Source organism: Aquarana catesbeiana, linkage group LG04, assembly GCF_042186555.1.
Source record: "Aquarana catesbeiana isolate 2022-GZ linkage group LG04, ASM4218655v1, whole genome shotgun sequence".
Classification (NCBI taxonomy): domain Eukaryota; kingdom Metazoa; phylum Chordata; class Amphibia; order Anura; family Ranidae; genus Aquarana; species Aquarana catesbeiana.
The window spans coordinates 448,225,758-448,243,543 of NC_133327.1; the positions used below are offsets into that span (position 1 = coordinate 448,225,758).

The window sequence follows — 17,786 nt, forward strand, 5'->3', positions numbered from 1 at the left end:
TATACACTGCACATGCGTGAAACTCTGCCCGCCCCTGACGTTCTTTCTAGTCTATTCCCCGCCCCTTCTCGTTTGGCGCAGTGGGGGAAGAGCACATGGCGGAGACACAGCAGGTGCGTGCTAATTACAGCAACGAGGAGGAGGAGGAGGAAAGCCCAGAGCCTGAAACGTCCTAATCCCGGAGGAGGAGATTTAAGGCATCAAATATGGCCTTTGGGGAGATGTTGAAGATGGTCGACATCCTGAAGAAGGCCGACTATGACGGGAAGTATGGACCTTACCCCAACCCCAATGTCAGAAAGGCCAAGATCATGGCGAAAGTAGTCAAGCGTCTGCAAAGGAATTTCGGGGTACGGCGATCCAAGGATCAGCTCAGGAAGCGATGGTTGGACCTGAAATTAAGGGAGCACGAGCAGTACAGAAGGATCAGGAGAGTGCTGCAAAAATGTAAGTAGTTGTGCTGTGTTCCTATTCTTTATTTTTATTACGTTCATGCTGCTGCATGTGCTTTTCTTAACTGTGGTACAGTTAAAAATGGCATCTTTCATGTTCATGGGCACATTATTAGTTCGTATGAAAAATTGTTCGTTCGGCCTAGAAAACTCCTTTTTTTTGGCCATATGCATTTGAATAGATTTTTTATGGCCTACTTCTTATAAAATAATTTGGTTGTGTAGATGGGTTTGTAACTAGAATGAAATGCAAACTAGATTCTGGATAAAGAGAGGACACTCAGCAGCAGTTTTCACATCTGGATGCTGGAGCACTAGTGTGGGACACAAGAACACCCTTTTTATTAGGGGGTCCCACACAGGTGCTCCAGTGTGTACTATAGGGGTGACTCCATTTGTGAAGCTGGTCAAAAACAGGTAAGTATTCAAGCTTGACAAAGGACCAAAAAATTTCTTAATCTTGGAACTCTGCCAAAATAGACAATTGTACCCCAATTCCAAGCAATGTTTCATATTCCTATTTCTGCCATCAAATATCTGTGTGCTAAGTATACCTATTTTTTTATATAGGGGATAAAAGACTCAGAGGATACCCCTCATCCGAGGAGACAACAGACCCCCCACCTCGGGAAGAAGTGGAGACCCACCAAACACAACAGGAGGAGGAGGAGGAAGGAGATGTGGTGGAAATTGTCACCACAACAGGTGAGTGTCTGCGAGCACAGGATCAGGTAAGAGATGGATGCCGGCATATTTATAATACATGGTGTGTTTTTGTTTCTATCTTTTTAGGTGATCGTGATGTTGTGGATCCAGATCATTTCACCTCTGAAAGTGCACAGATCCTGACCAGGGAGATCATGGGGTGTAATAGGGACTTGGAAAACATCCAGAAAAACATCAATGGTGTAAAAAAAATGAAGAACATTATTGATGTTTTAGGGAGAGTTTAAAACCCCTCCAAATCCCTTCCCTTTTTTGTGCTTTTTGGGCTCTAAAAATTTCAAACATTTTTTGACATTTTCTCGAAAAGCCAAATTTTGAAGATGCACACAGTGTGTCAACATGTGCTATCTGCCATCACGGGAGATCAATGGATGCGTTTTGGGGGTGCAACCCCTTCCTCAATAACAAAGTAGATGGGAGGAAGGGGTTGCACCCCCAAAACACATCCCTTGATCCCCCGTGATGGCAGCTAGCACATGTTGACATTCACCAATTTGTGTGCATCTTCAAAATTTGGCTTTTCCAGGGGTGACTTCACCCCATCTGAACGCAATATCAAAGTTTATAAATACTCATGTCTGATATTGCCTTCAATTTCTTGAAAAGTTGAACTTTGTAAGTTCGAGATTTGTGTCTTTCTTGTTGGTTTTAAGAGTGCCTGTTTTATCTTAAATGGACATTTCTTTTTTTTTTTTTCTTTTTTTTTTTCACCAGAATTTATCCCAAAAATCTCTAGTCTTGTTCCGAGTGCACTAAAACGTGGCTTCATCATACAGACTGTTTTCCAAAACCATTGTTTAGAAAATGAAGAAAGCTTGTAGGGAAAATCAATTTAAAGATCTTTTTTTTTTCCTTTCTATATCTTAGTTTTGCTGCAGCAGGTTCTATACATGCTACAGAGGCGCCACTTTACAGGCAGACTAAGGGGACCCCCCAGGCACTATATTTAAAGGAATTTCTCATTTTTATTGTTTCACTTCACTTCATTAAAATCATTGCCTTAAGGCTGGGTTCACACCATCGCCACATGCGACTCCCAGCAGGGGTCCAGTGCATCCCAGTTCACCGTTTCAGGTCCGACTTCAGGCCAAATTCGGACCTGGAACGGACCAAAAGATGCACAGAGCTCCTGAGCAACTTCGCACCAGAGCTGCAGCAGTGATATGTGAACTGGCTCCATAGAGATTGCTAATTGGATGCGGGAAACCCAATGGTGTGAACCCAGCCCCATGGCCAATAACTTGCATACAAGTCTTCAAAATGGGCACTTTTGATTTTCCATGTTCAGGTCCCATAGACTTTAATAGGGTTCAAGGTTCGGGTCCAAACTTTTGTGATGTTCGAGAGTTCTGGTGCCAACCGAACCGGTGGGGTGTTCGGCTAAACTCTATTGGGAAGTAAACCATCACCACATTGTGATATATATAAATATTGCAGCCTACATTATGTTTGACCATTTTCCCCCCTGCTTTTGTGGTCCATTCATCTATTAGGTTACATTGATGATTAGGCAGGATTTGCAGGACTCCAGGATTTTGTTGAAATCTCGGGACTGTCCCCTGGAATCTGGGACAGTTGGGAGGTATGAAATCGCCACCTTGTGAAATATAAATATTGCAGCCTACATTATGCTTCATCATTTTGCCATCTGCTTTTGTGGTCCATTCTTCTATTAGGTTACATTGATGATTACGCAGGATTTGCAGGACTCCAGGATTTTGTTGAAATCTCGAGACAGTCCCATGGAATCCGGGACAGTTGGGAGGTATGAAATCGCCACCTTGTGAAATATAAATATTGCAGCCTACATTATGCTTCATCTTTTTGCCCTCTGCTTTTGTGGTCCATTCTTCTATTAGGTTACATTGATGATTACGCAGGATCTGCAGGACTCCAGGATTTTGTTGGAATCCTGGGACAGTTCCATGGAATCCGGGACAGTTGGGAGGTATGAAATCGCCACCTTGTGAAATATAAATATTGCAGCCTACATTGTGCTTCATCATTTTGCCCTCTGCTTTTGTGGTCCATTCTTCTATTAGGTTACATTGATGATTACGCAGGATCTGCAGGACTCCAGGATTTTGTTGTAATCCTGGGACAGTCCCATGGAATCCGGGACAGTTGGGAGGTATGAAATCGCCACCTTGTGAAATATAAATATTGCAGCCTACATTGTGCTTCATCATTTTGCCCTCTGCTTTTGTGGTCTGTTCTTCTATTAGGATACATTGCTGATTACGCAGGATTTGCAGGATTCCAGGTATTTGTGGAAATCTCGGGACTGTCCCGGATTCCACGGGACCGTTGGGAGGTATGACATCACCACGTTGTGTTATACTGTATAAATACTGTAGTTGACGTTGTGTCCCTTCATTTTGCCGGCTGCTCTGTGGTTCATTCTTCTATTAGGTTACATCGATGATTACCCACACAGATTATACCTCACATCACATCCAGACAATGAAAAAAAAAAAAAATTTTATAATAATATATAATTTTAATTTTAATATTCATAAATGTAAAAGTAAAAAATGCAAAAACTGAAGAAATACAACATAATTGGCTCAATTCACTAAGCTTTATTACAAGTAGAAGAACTGTCTTCTCTCCGATTAGACTTATGTGATCTGTAGAACATTTACCGCACTCTGAAAGCTGTTCGGATGCTCTGAGATGTGTCTCGTCATGTGTGCAAGAAGTGACTGTTTCTTAGCGAAACATTTCCCGCACTCTGTACATAAATAGGGACGCTCACCTGAATGAACTTTCTGGTGTCTAACAAGGCTTCCTTTTTTAATGAAACATTTCCCGCACTCTGGACATGAATAAGGACGCTCGCCTGAATGAATTCTCTGGTGGGTAACAAGGCTTGCCTTCAAAGTGAAAGATTTCCCGCACTCTGAACATGAATAGGGATGCTCACCAAAGTGAATTTTCTGGTGAGAAACAAGGTTTTCTTTGATAGTGAAACATTTCCCGCACTCTGAGCATGAATAAGGACGCTCATCCGTGTGAATTTTCTGGTGTCTAACAAGGGCTGCTTTTGTGATGAAACCTTTCCCGCACTCTGAACATGAATAGGGACGTTCACTTGAGTGAATTTTCCGGTGACAAACAAGGCTTTCTTTGGTAGCGAAACATTTCCCGCACTCTGAACATGAGTAAGGACGCTCACCCGTATGAATTCTCTGGTGATTAGCAAGACTTTCTTTTGTGGTCAAACATTTTCCACACTCTGAACACGAATAAGGATGCTCACCGGAGTGAGTTCTCTGGTGTAGGAGAAGCTGTTTTTTCCGGAAAAAACCTTTTCCACACTCCGAACATGAATAGGGGTGCTCTCCAGCGTGTTTTCTTTGGTGTTGATGAAGGTTTCCTTGGTCAGAAAAACGTTTTCCGCACTCCGAACAGGAGAAGGGACGCTCACCCGTATGAATTCTCTGGTGTTTACGAAGGTTTCCTTGCTCAGAAAAACATTTCCCGCACTCCGAACAGGAGAAGGGACGCTCACCCGTATGAATTCTCTGGTGTTTATGAAGGTTTCCTTGGGCAGAAAAAGATTTCCCGCACTCTAAACAGGAAAAAGGACGCTCACCAGTGTGACTTCGTTGGTGTTTCAGAAGGCTTCTTTTCTCTGAAAAACATTTTCCGCACTCTAAACATAAAAAGGGACGCTCACCCGTATGAATTCTTTGGTGTATAAGAAGGTTTTCTTTCTTGGAAAAACATCTTCCACACTCTGAACAGGAAAAGGGACGCTCACCAGTATGAAGTTTCTGGTGTGTAAGAAGGGATCCTTTGCTTGGGAAACATTTCCCACAATCCGAACATGAATAGGGACGCTCACCAGTGTGACTTCTTTGGTGTATACGAAGGCTTCCCTTTTCAGAAAAACATTTCCCGCACTCTGAACAACAAAAGGGACGCTCACCAGTGTGAATTCTCAGGTGTACAACAAGGCTTTCTTTCTTAGAATAACATTTTCCGCACTGAGAACAGGAATAAGGACGCTCAGTCTTGTGAGTTTTCTGGTGTTTATAAAGTCCTTTTTTGTTAGTGAAGGTTTTTCCGCACACCAAACATGACAATGAGCTCCCTCCTGTGTGAGCTCCCTCATGGTATAAAGTAAATTTCTGGGGATCAGATGGATCTGTTGATCTGTCAGCACTGTGGGAACTTAGATGGACATCTGAAGCCATAGTATGGGATTTTTCAGAAGGTTCCTCAGGATTAGAAGAACCCATTGATCTTAGATGGACATCTGAAGTCATAGTATGGGGTTTATCAGAAGAAACCTCAGGATTAGAAGGATCCATTCTTAGATGGACAACTGACATCATAGTATGCGATTTCTCAGAAGATTCCTCAGGATTAGAAGAGTCCATTGATTTTAGATGGTCATCTAAAGTCATATTATGGGATTTCTCAGAAGGTTCCTCAGGATTAGAAGGACCCATTGATCTTAGTTGGACATCTGAAGTCATAGTATGGGATTTCTCAGAAGGTTCCTCAGGATTAGAAGGATCTGTTGATCTTAGATGGACATCTGAAGTCATAGTATGGGATTTCTCAGAAGGTTCCTCAGGATTAGAAGGATCTGTTGATCGTAGATGGACATCTGAAGTCATAGTATGGGATTTCTCAGAAGGTTCCTCAGGATTAGAAGGATCTGTTGATCTTAGATGGACATCTGAAGTCATAGTATGGGATTTATCAGACGGTTCCTCGGGATTAGAAGCTATAGTATGGGGGTTATCAGAAGAAGCCTCAGGGTTAGAAGGATCCATTCTTAGATAGACAGCTGACGTCATAGTACGCAATTTCTCAGAAGATTCCTCAGGATTAGAAGAATCCATCGATTTTAGATGGACATCTGAAGTCATAGTATGGAATATATCAGAAGGTTCCTCAGGATTAGAAGGATCCATTGATCTTAGGTGGACATCTGAAGTCATAGTATGGAATATATCAGAAGATTCCTCTGGATTAGAAGGATCCACTGATGTTGCCAACCAGGAAAATGTTACTTTTGGGGAACATTGTGTGATGTCACCATCTTCTGCAGTAGAATCTGGCGATATTATAGGACATCTTTCTGATTTATTTAAACTCCAAAAATACTGTCCGTCTGCTGAAAAACAATTTTTAAATATATGTTATGTTTGTTATAGTTGGCAGAATTTTGCCATAAATAGTTATGTAGAACACAGCACTCCAGGATAGTATGATTCAGTTTGTACTCCACCATGTGTATGGGTGTAAGAAATAGGCAGAACCGGCTGGCCATGATTCCAAACGTGTTCCCCACCACTCTTCTGGCTCTGGCCAGCCGGTAATTAAAAACCCTCTGGTCCGGGGTAAGGGTCCTCATCGGGAATGGCCACATAAGATGGTCCCCCAGCGCAAACGATTCATCAGCAACGAAGACGAATGGGAGTCCTTCCACATTGTCTTCTGGAGGTGGCAAGTCCAAGCTGCCATTCTGGAGATGCCTGTAAAGCTCTGTCTGGGCGATGACTCCACCATCGGACATCCGGCCATTCTTCCCCACATCCACATACAGGAACTCATAAGTAGCCGACACCACTGCCAACATCACAATACTATTGAACCCCTTATAATTATAATAGTATGACCCCGAGCTGGGTGGTGGGACGATGTGGACGTGTTTCCCATCAATTGCCCCTCCGCAGTTAGGAAAGTCCCACCGCTGGACAAAGTGGGAGGCCACAGTCTGCCATTCCTGTGGGTTGGAAGGAAACTGTGGAGTCAAACAAGAAAAAAAAAATAATCATTTTGCACCTAAACAGGGAAAGCAGATTAGACACAAACATTCTTGGCCAACATCAGTATAACATTTATTTTAGGGAGTTTGGAAAGACCAAGGTATAAGGTCCACCTATCAGATCCCCCCCCCCACCCTCTCATGGGCCATTTCTAATATTTTAGGGGGGGGGCTCTTGGACAGGTATCCCTCTCCACTTCATTGAGAGATGAATGCCTAAATAATGTGTATTACTTCGGCCAGCCCCTCCTTACTTACACTATTGACAGCCCACTGGACAGGTAAGAAGTGTCATAATACAAAGATATAAATACACACTGTACACATTTTAGCACATTTGGACATTCTGCTATTACCTATCAAGAAAATAATAGTATACAAAAACTTGAAACAGTACCATTTGAAAGTATACAGACAGGCCCCTGCACTACATGCTTTGGGGAATTCATCCATACATCTGACCACAAAAGAGATGGGTATAGTGTGTATGGGTTTGGCAAAGTCAGCAGATAGATGATTGAGGATAGGTAGACAATTGGTATCAGCTGACTTAGCAGTTGGAGGAAGGGAGGGTTCAAAATGATTTGGGGACCCCCCCAAAAAAGCCTCTGGCACTCTGCCTGAATTTAAAGCACAAATCACATTTCAAACCATTTTAGGGGTGTTTGGGGTAAAGCACTACTATGGAGCTGATAAAATACATTGTTAAGTGATTACATGAGGTGAATATAGGGCCAGGAGAGCATGCTGGGGAGGTAAGTGAAGGCAAATATGTATGAAGGACAACAAAAATAATTACAAAAATATCAAGCATGCATGAGTACAAAGGGGACATTCACAGCATATTACAATCATGGTAATTAGGGAATGAGGAAAGAAATACAAAAAATTATCAAACATTAAATACAATAAAATGTGATATTAAAGGATAAAAATCTTACCTTAATATACTCCTTCTGCAGGACCTGTATGATGGCAGAACAGATCTCTGGGATAATGATACCCAGAGCCTGGGTGGAGATGCCTGTCGAGAACTTCAAGTCCTGCAGGCTTCTCCCCGTCACCAAGTACCGCAGGTTGGCGACCAGCCTCTGCTCCGGAGTGATGGCTTGCCTCATGCAGGTATCCTGCCTGCTGATATAGGGGGTCAGCAAAGCCAACAAACGGTGAAATACGGGGTCCGTCATCCGGAGAAAGTTCCTGAAATCATCGGGATTATTCTCACGGATCTCACAGAGCAAAGGCATATGACAGAACTGGTCACGCTGAAGCAACCAATTCTTGGTCCATGAACTCCTCCCCAACTTGTTCATGGACTGGACCTGTGTCAAGGTCAGGACCCCAACACCAAGCCCCTGCACAGCACGAACTCTACGAGGAGTACGTATACTCAACATGGCTAGAAAATGGTCGGCTGCTCAGAACGATGTAACAGAACGCACTGAAGAACAGCAAGGCCTGTGAAGAGCGACCTGAAAAACAGTAACAAACGAACAAGAACAGAATGGTAAGAGTCACTCATTACTTGCTGCACGCACTGAAGAGCAGATACAAACCCACAAGCACAAACTGAACAGCAGAAAACGATCTGAAAACCATGAGTCTGAAAAAGCGCGGATCGTCTCTCACTAAACTTTTACTAACACGAGATTAGCAAAAGGAGCCCAAAGGGTGCCACGCTTGGTTTTGGGCCTTTTCTAGTCTCGTCGTACATGGTGTATGTCACAGCGTTCTTGGTGATCGGAAATTCCGACAACTTTGTGCGACCGTATGTACGCAAAACAAGTTTGAGCCAACATCCGACGGAAAAAATCCATGGATTTTGTTGTCGGAATGTCCGATCAATGTCCGATCGTGTGTACGGGGCATTACACTTTTCCAATGGAGCAAAAATATCTACATGCTCTGATACATACATTTCTACGTTAGTATGATCTGGAATATTACATGACCATTAATGCTTAACACACTCCGCTTATGATGCTGGGCGTACTTAGACATACCGTACCTAAATTCCTACTTTGATATAAAATATGTTTGACATATCTTTGCTTGAAAAAATTTACTGTATCTCTCCAATAACCAATTATTTGAGTAGTTTTTGCAAAGTCCTTAATCTGAACTGTGGAGGGCTATTTCCTATTATCGATTACCATACTGATGCCGCTCAGCATCTGATATCAATATAAAAATCTAATGTATATATGAATGTATTTGTCCAAATGAACTATTTACTTTTTGAGAGAGGGGAGAGACACATTCCATTTTCTTATATTTTACGTTTTTTTTTCTATTATATGGGGAATAGGGATGAGCCGAACACCCCCAAGTTCGGTTTGCACCAGAACCTGCGAACGGACCGAAAATTCGCACGAACGTTAGAACCCCATTGACGTCTATGGGACTCGAACGTTCGAAATCAAAAGTGCTAATTTTAAAGGCTAATTTGCATGGTATTGTCCTAAAAAGGGTTTGGGGACCCAGGTCCTGCCCCAGGGGACATGTATCAATGCAAAAATAACTTTTAAAAACGGCCGTTTTTTCAGGAGCAGTGATTTTAATGATGCTTAAAGTAAAATAAAAAAATTGAAATATTCCTTTAAATATCGTACCTGGGGGGTGTCTATAGTATGCCTGTAAAGTGGCGCGTGTTTCCCGTGTTTAGAACAGTCCCTGCACAAAATGTCGTTTTTAAAGGAAAAAAGTCATTTAAAACTGCTTGTGGCTTTAATGTAATGTTGGGTCCTGGCAATATGGATGAAAATCAGTGAGACAAACGGCATGGGTACCCCCCAGTCCATTACCAGGCCCTTTGGGTCTTGTATGGATATTAAGGGGAACCCCGCACCCAAATTGAAAAAGGGAACAGCAGTATACAGGCTCTGTACTCTGAACAGCAGTATACAGGCGGTGCAAACAAGATAGGGACTGTGGGTTTGTTCTTAAGTAGAATCTGTTTGTAATTTTGAACTGGTACATTTTTAACGTTGTTTAGCTCCAGCCAAAAAATCTATTTTAATCTTTTTGGAAAACATAGGGAAGGGTTATCACCCCTGTGACATTTGTTTTGCTGCCTGTGCTCCTCTTCAGAAGATTTCACCTCACTTTTTGTCCCAATGACAAATGTTTTTTGAAAATTTGTTTTTTTTTATGAAACAAGGATTGGTGATAAAGCATCAGTGGAAAGGAGAAATGTTTTTCCCATATTAACTCTTACAGGAGAGAATTTCCCTTCCTAGGGGTAGATTTCATCTCACTTCCTGTTGTCTCCTTCTGTTTGCAAGTAGGAGTCGTTTGTAAGTTGGATGTTTGAAAGTAGGGGCCTGCCCTATATACTCAGCAGAAATTTGGGCCTTAGGCGTTGTTGTGGCCAATACTGTAAGCCCTCACTGGACCCTGCTGTGAAATATTAGATCAAGAATTGTAATTACATGCCCAACAGGGGCAGAAAAATTGGGCCATTGGTGGTGGTGGTGGTGCTGGTGCCACAACACTGTAAGTCCTCACTCGCTCTTGGTGGGCGCAGAAACGGGCCCTGCTGTGAAATATTAGATCAAGAATTGTAATTACATGCCCCTGTTGAACAGAGACTGAAAAATTGGGCCTTAGGCACTGGTGCTGCTGCCACAACAGTGCAACCCCTCACAGATACTCTAGTTGGAATGCAGGAACCAGCCCTGCTGCAAAGTATTGCGTCAAAAATTGTAATTACACGCCCCTGTTTAACAGGGGCTGAAAAATTGGGCCTTAGGCACTGGTGGCAGCGCCCAGAACCAAAAATGTTCTTACAAGCTATCAGCGTGATCATTGAGAAGGAAGAGGATAATTACTCAGGATAGTCACTCAGAATCAGCATAGGCAGTCTTTGAAGGGATCTGAGATTTCAAAAAAAATTATTCGTTTACATCAGCATCAGGTGCTTGGTAGCTGGTGGTGATCCAAGGCTGATTCATTTTTATGAAGGTCAGTTGATCGACCGAGTCAGTGGACAGACGCACCCTGTGATTGGTTACAAAGCCTCCAGTAGCACAGAATGTGCGTTCTGAAAGAACGCTGGACGCAGGACAGGCCAGTAGCTCAATTGCATACTGTGCAAGCTCTGGCCAGTGATCCATCCTCAAGATCCAGTAACCAAGAGGATTTTCAGTGGGAAAGGTGTCCAAGTCAGATCTAGCCCCTAGGTATTCCTGCACCATGTAAAATAGACGCTGGCGATGGTTGCTGGAGCCGATCATACCTTGGGGCTGCGGACTAAAAAATTGTCTGAACGCATCGGTCAGACGGCCACCTTCTCCACCGCTCCTTCTTTGACTGACCGAAGCCTGAACAACACGTTGTCCAGAAACAGGAGTTTGTAACCTCCCAGTCTCTGGTAACACGTTGCTCAGACCTTTCTGCAAGGCCTCCCGAAGATGTTTCATCCTCTGCTCCCTCTGCGATGGCAATATAAGGTCCGCAACCTTACCCTTGTAACGTGGATCAAGGAGGGTTGCCAGCCAGTATTGGTCCTTCTCCTTGATACCACGAATACGAGGATCCTTACGCAGGCTTTGCAGGATCAGGGAGGCCATGCAGCGTAGGTTTGCTGAGGCATTCGGTCCGGAGTCCTCTGGGTCACTAAGAACGTCATGGTCTGCAGCCACCTCCTCCCAGCCACGTACAAGTCCATGTGTTTCTTGGGACTGATCCCTGCTGCTGATGCTGAGTGCCAGGCTCCACCTCCATACTGACACAATCCTCCTCCTCCTCCTCATCCTCTTCCTGTGTGATCGCGGGCACGCAGGAACACTGTCTGGATAAAGGGGGCCTTGAGAGCTAAGGAAGTCTTCTTAAGTCTCCTCTTCCTGCCTCTGTTCTGCCTCAAGTGCCCTGTCCATTATTCCATGCAGCGTGTGCTCCAACAGGTGGACAAGGGGGACAGTGTCACTGATGCATGCACTGTCACTGCCCACCATCCTTGTGGCCTCCTTAAATGGTGACAGGACAGTGCATGCATCCCTGATCATGGCCCAGTGGCGTGGGGAAAAAAAAAAAGCTCCCCTGACCATATCCTGGTGCCATGGTCGCACAGGTACTCATTGATGGCCCTCTGCTGCGTGTGCAGCCGCTGCAGCATGGCCAACGTTCCGAGTTCCACCTGGTGGGCATGTCACAGATTAGGCAGTTCTTGGGCAGGTTAAACTCCTTTTGGAGGTCTGCCAGCCGAGCGCTGGCATTATATGACCAGCGGAAATGCACACAGACTTTCCTGGCCTGCCTCAGGACATCCTGTAAGCCCGGGTACCTGCCCAAGAACCGCAGCACCACCAAGTTAAGGATGTGAGCCAAACAGGGCACATGGGTCATTTGTCCCTGTCGGAGGGCAGAGAGGAGGTTGGTGCCATTGTCGCAAACTACCATTCCTGCCTTAAGTTGGCGTGGCGTCAACCACCTCTGAACCTGCCCCTGCAAAGCTGACAGAACCTCTGCCCCAGTGTGGCTCCTATCCCCCAAGCACACCAGCTCAAGCACTGCATGGCATCTTTTGGCCTGCATACTTGCGTAGCCCCTTGAACGGCTATGGAGCACCGCTGGTTCCAAGGACAAAGCACAGGAAGAGGCCATGGAGAAAGAAGAAGAGGAGGGGGTGGAGGAGAGAGGTGTGTCACAATCATTAGTAGTGGCATTTTGGAGGCGTGGTGGTGGAACAACCTCCAACACTACTGAACCTTGTCCTGCATCCTTCCCAGCTGCCAGAAGAGTCACCCAATGCGCGGTGAAACTTAGGTAACGTCCCTGTCCATGCCTGCTGGACCATGAGTCAGCAGTAATATGCACCTTACCGCTGACCGCCCTGTCCAGCGAGGCATGGACATTGCCTTCCACATGCCGGTAGAGAGCAGGAATTGCCTTCCGTGAGAAAAAGTCGCGTTTGGGTACCTGCCACTGAGGAACCGCACATTCCACAAATTCACGGAAGGGGGCAGAGTCTACCAACTAAAAAGGCAGCAGTTGAAGTGCTAGCAATTTTGCAAAGCTAGCTTTCAACCGCTGGGCATGTGGATGGCTGGGAGCGAACTTCTTTCAGCGGTGCAGCAGCTGGGGCAGGGAAATTTGCCTGGTACAATCTGACGTCGGTGTACTTAAAGCAGATTGCCAACAAGTACTTGGCTGTGACACACCTAATTCTACACCTTCATTCCTCTCAGTGCAGGTCTCAGAGAGGACTGAAGGTATAGTGGGGTTGGAGATCTCAGCTGATGAGGAGCAAGGAGAGATCCTCTTTGTTCTTTGGTGTGGGTCTTTTAGATACGCTTGCCAACGAACTGCATGGCAGGTCAACATATGTCTGGTCAAGCATGCGATGCCCAAGCGGGAGATGTTTTGGCCACGCCAGCTTGAGACATATGTTGCAAATAGCAGCGGTGTGATCTGATGCACTCGTCTCAAAAAAGGCCCACAGCAAAGAACTTTTGGAATAATGCGCAGAGACAGCAGCGCCCTGCACATGTGGAGCTTTGGGGTGTGATGCAGTCAATGTGCTGCCATTAGGCTGGCCCCTGGAGGGAATCCTGCCTCATTGGTGATGTGCCTCCTCCTCTCTCCTATCAGGCACCCACGTTGAGTCAGTGAGCTCATCATCCCCTCCCTCCTCATCACTGGAGCAAACCTGGCAGTATGCTGCAGCAGGAGGAGCATGACTGACAGATTGCTGTCCTTCTTGGGCACCCCCTCTGTCCGTGCTCACCTTACTGCCTTCATCTAGTTCAGTATCATCATCAGAGCCTTCTAAACACTGGGCATCCTCCTGGAGAATGTACCCAACACTGTGGTCAAACAGTTCGAGGGACTCCTCAGGAGGACATGGGGGGGCTAGGGAAGGAGTCACTGATGCCATTGAGCCGAGGGAAGAGGCCGCATTGGCAGCTGCTTTGCCAGACAAAGTACCCTGAGCATGGGTGAGAGAGGATGAGGAGGATGAGGACGGCTTGGTCATCCACTCGACCAAGTTTACCGCATGTTGCTGCTCAACACAGCCAGCTGCCGAAAAAAAGGTCAAGCGTGTCCCACGGCCACGTGCTGATGAGAATGCACCGTCTCCATGACCAGCACTGTTGCCTCTAGACACAGAGCCTGCTTGCCCTCTTTTATTGGCTTGTGACTGTCTGCCTCTCCTTGTTGGCCTTCCAGACATACTAATGGCCTGTAGCTGCACTAAGCTGGGATATATATATATATATATATATATATATATATATATATATATATATATATATATCTATATACTGATACTGCAGCTAGCAAAAGCAACGGCCTGCCTGTAGTATGAGAACACCACCAACCTTCTACAGGTAGCTTTAGGTAAACACTGTGCAGAGCTCGCAAAAAACTAACTTGTAGCTTATTTAGCTGCCTGCGGTAGTGATAGGATCAGGAAAACATCACCAACCTTCGACAGGTAGCTTTAGGTGAACACTGTGCAGAGCTCGCAAAAAACTAACTTGTAGCTTATTTAGCTGCCTGCGGTAGTGATAGGATCAGGAAAACACCACCAACCTTTGACAGGTAGCTTTAGCTGAACACTGTGCAGAGCTCACACTACACTAACTTGTAGTTTTAGCTGAACACTGTGAGGAGGACGCACTACACTAACTTGTAGCTTTAGCTGAACACTGTTGAGAGGACGCACTACACTAACTTGTAGTTTTAGCTGAACACTGTTCAGAGGATGCACTACACTAACTTGTAGTTTTAGCTGAACACTGTGCAGAGGTCGCACTACACTAACTTGTAGTTTTAGCTGAACACTGTGAGGATGACGCACTACACTAACTTGTAGCTTTAGCTGAATACTGTGCAGAGGTCGCACTACACTAACTTGTAGTTTTAGTTGAACACTGTGAGGAGGATACACTACACCAACTTGTAGCTTTAGCTGAACACTGTGAGGAGGACGCACTACCCTAACTTGTAGCTTTAGCTGAACACTGTGCAGAGGTCACACTAAACTAACTTGTAGCTTTAGCTGAACACTGTGAGGAGGACGCACTACACTAACTTGTAGCTTTAGTTGAACACTGTGCAGAGGTTGCACTACACTAACTTGTAGTTTTAGCTGAACACTGTGAGGAGGACACACTACACTAACTTGTAGCTTTAGCTGAACACTGTGCAGAGGTCGCACTACACTAACTTGTAGTTTTAGCTGAACACTGTGAGGCGGACGCACTACACTAACTTGTAGCTTTAGCTGAACACTGTGCAGAGGTCGCACTGCACTAACTTGTAGTTTTAGCTGAACACTGTGAGGAGGACGCACTACACTAACTTGTAGCTTTAGCTGAACACTGTGCAGAGGTCGCACTACACTAACTTGTAGTTTTAGCTGAACACTGTGAGGAGGACGCACTACACTAACTTGTAGCGTTAGCTGAACACTGTGCAGAGGTCGCATTACACTAACTTGTAGTTTTAGCTGAAAACTGTGAGGAGGACGCACTACACTAACTTGTAGTTTTAGCTGAACACTGTGAGGAAGACGCACTACACTAACTTTTAGCTTTAGCTGAACACTGTGCAGAGATTGCACTACACTAGCTTGTAGTTTTAGCTGAACACTGTGAGGAGGACGCACTACACTAACTTGTAGCTTTAGCTGAACACTGTGCAGAGGTCGCACTACACTAACTTGTAGTTTTAGCTGAACACTGTGAGGAGGACGCACTACACTAACTTGTAGCTTTAGCTGAACACTGTGAGGAGGATGCACTACCCTAACTTGTAGCTTTAGCTGAACACTGTGCACTACACTAACTTGCAGCTTTAGCTGAACACTGTTCAGAGGACACACTACACTAACTTGTAGCTTTAGCTGAACACTTTGCAGAGGTCTCACTAAACTAACTTGTAGCTTTAACTGAACACTGTGAGGAGGACGCACTACACTAACTGTAAATAGTCTAACTGCCTGACTGTGGTACTAATAGGATCAAAAGAACACCAGCAATTTTCTTCAGGTAGCTGTAAATACTGTAACAAGACAAGCCTTCCTGTCAGTAGGAAGATAACAGGAACGGATCTAACTAAACTGAAAACAGTGTGTGTATATATATATATATATATATATATATATATATATATATATATATTTATATATTTATACACAACACCTGTCCACACTGGAACACACTACACAGGGCCGCCGTGTAGGCGGTGTTATATAGTGTGGGGCGTGTTCTAAACCCCCTGAACCATAATTGGCCAAAGCCACCCTGGATTTGGCCAATTACAGTTCTCTCTACTGACGGCGCTGTGATTGGCCAAGCATGCGGGTCATAGTGCTTGCTTGGCCAATCATCAGCCAGCAATGCACTGCAATGCCGCAGTGAATTATGGGTCGTGACGCGCCACACGGATTTGGCGTGAACGGCAATTCGGCGAACGATCGAACAGCCGATGTTCGAGTCGAACATGGGTTCGACTCGAACACGAAGCTCATCCCTAATGGGGAACCTGGGTTTGACTGTGCTAGCTTTAACTGTAAGCATATATGCTATCTTTAGGTTCTTTAATGTCACCAGGGGTTATTTAAATATGTTTTAGTTTGTTGTATACAGTACATTCTTATACATTATTTTGTACTTCCAATTTTTTTGACTGTAAACCTGTGCAAGTCATTAATAAAACTTTTTGTCTTCTTAAAAAAAAAAATGAGATATATACATTTCACTTGTGTTGTAGTTAAGTTTTCAGATATCTATCATTTTTAATTAATCAGATTTGTTTCTGCAATGACCTTCCATATTTACTTACACTTCTTGGGTGGGCTGTGTTTGGTTTTCCACAGACTGCTGATGTACCTCAACATGGAAAGAGGAGCAATAACTATATTCGCTATATTCGCTATGAACCCAGTTATTGACATACACTTATCTTGAAGCATTGACCTTATGTCTTACCTATACCACTGTGCTGTCTATATTGTTAACAAACTATGTTTTATGATGTGAATCTCAGGTTTTCTCTGCCTCCCCTTTTTGTTTTAATATGTAGTTTATTGTTCCTCTTTCCACGTGGATGGATATTTCTTCTTTTAACATTTTACAACCCTCTGACCGTGGACTGTAACTTGTCAATTTCGATTTTCTACAGGATAATAGGACTGGTGTTTATCCTGCATTTAACCTTTCTTGATACAGTTATTATCTGCAGTAGGGATGGGCCAACGGTTCGGCCCGAGCATAAGTTCGCTCCGAACTTTTGTGGTTTGGATGTTCTGCGAACATATGCAGTGTTCGGGGCAAATTCGAAAGTCGCCAAAACACTGTTAAAGTCTATGGGACATTAACATGAAAAATCAAAAGTGTTCATTTTAAAGTCTTATATGCAAGTTATTGTCATAAAAAGTGTTTGGGGACCCGGGTCCTGCCCCAGGGGACATGTATCAATGCAAAAAAAAGTTTTAAAAACTGATTTTTCAGGAGCAGTGATATTAATAATGCTTAAAGTGAAACAATAAAAGTGAAATTTTCCTTTAAATTTCATACCTAGAGGGTGTCTATATTATGCCTGTAAAGTGGAGCATTTTTCCCGTGTTTAGATCAGTCCCTGCACAAAATGACATTTCTAAAGAAAAAATAGTCATTTAAAAGTACTCGCGGCTATAATGAATTGTCGGTCCTGGCAATACAGATTTAAGAGAAGTCCGGCTAACAGACGCGCACCTGCACACAAGTATGGGCACACCAGTGTAAAGAAGGACTTTAGAACTTGAAGGACTGTGTATTGGCACATGCGCGGGCATGCACAGGTGCGCGCGCACGCGTGCACGTTTGGGCGCC

The 17,786-nt window shown here is 44.3% G+C and overlaps 1 protein-coding gene across 1 annotated transcript; it reads right to left on the minus strand.

The window, feature by feature from the left end:
* Positions 1 to 3,727: 3,727 nt before the first annotated feature.
* LOC141141549 (uncharacterized) lies at positions 3,728 to 6,271 on the minus strand. The gene has a single exon (XM_073629145.1). It carries the CDS (start codon positions 6,134 to 6,136, stop codon positions 3,800 to 3,802), a length of 2,337 nt encoding a protein of 778 aa, XP_073485246.1. The 5' UTR covers positions 6,137 to 6,271; the 3' UTR covers positions 3,728 to 3,799.
* Positions 6,272 to 17,786: the final 11,515 nt, after the last annotated feature.

Bases quoted from the DNA above. Each gene is read 5' to 3' on its own strand.
- LOC141141549 (XM_073629145.1), bottom strand. From the start codon at position 6,136: ATGACTTCAGATGTCCACCTAAGATCAATGGATCCTTCTAATCCTGAG.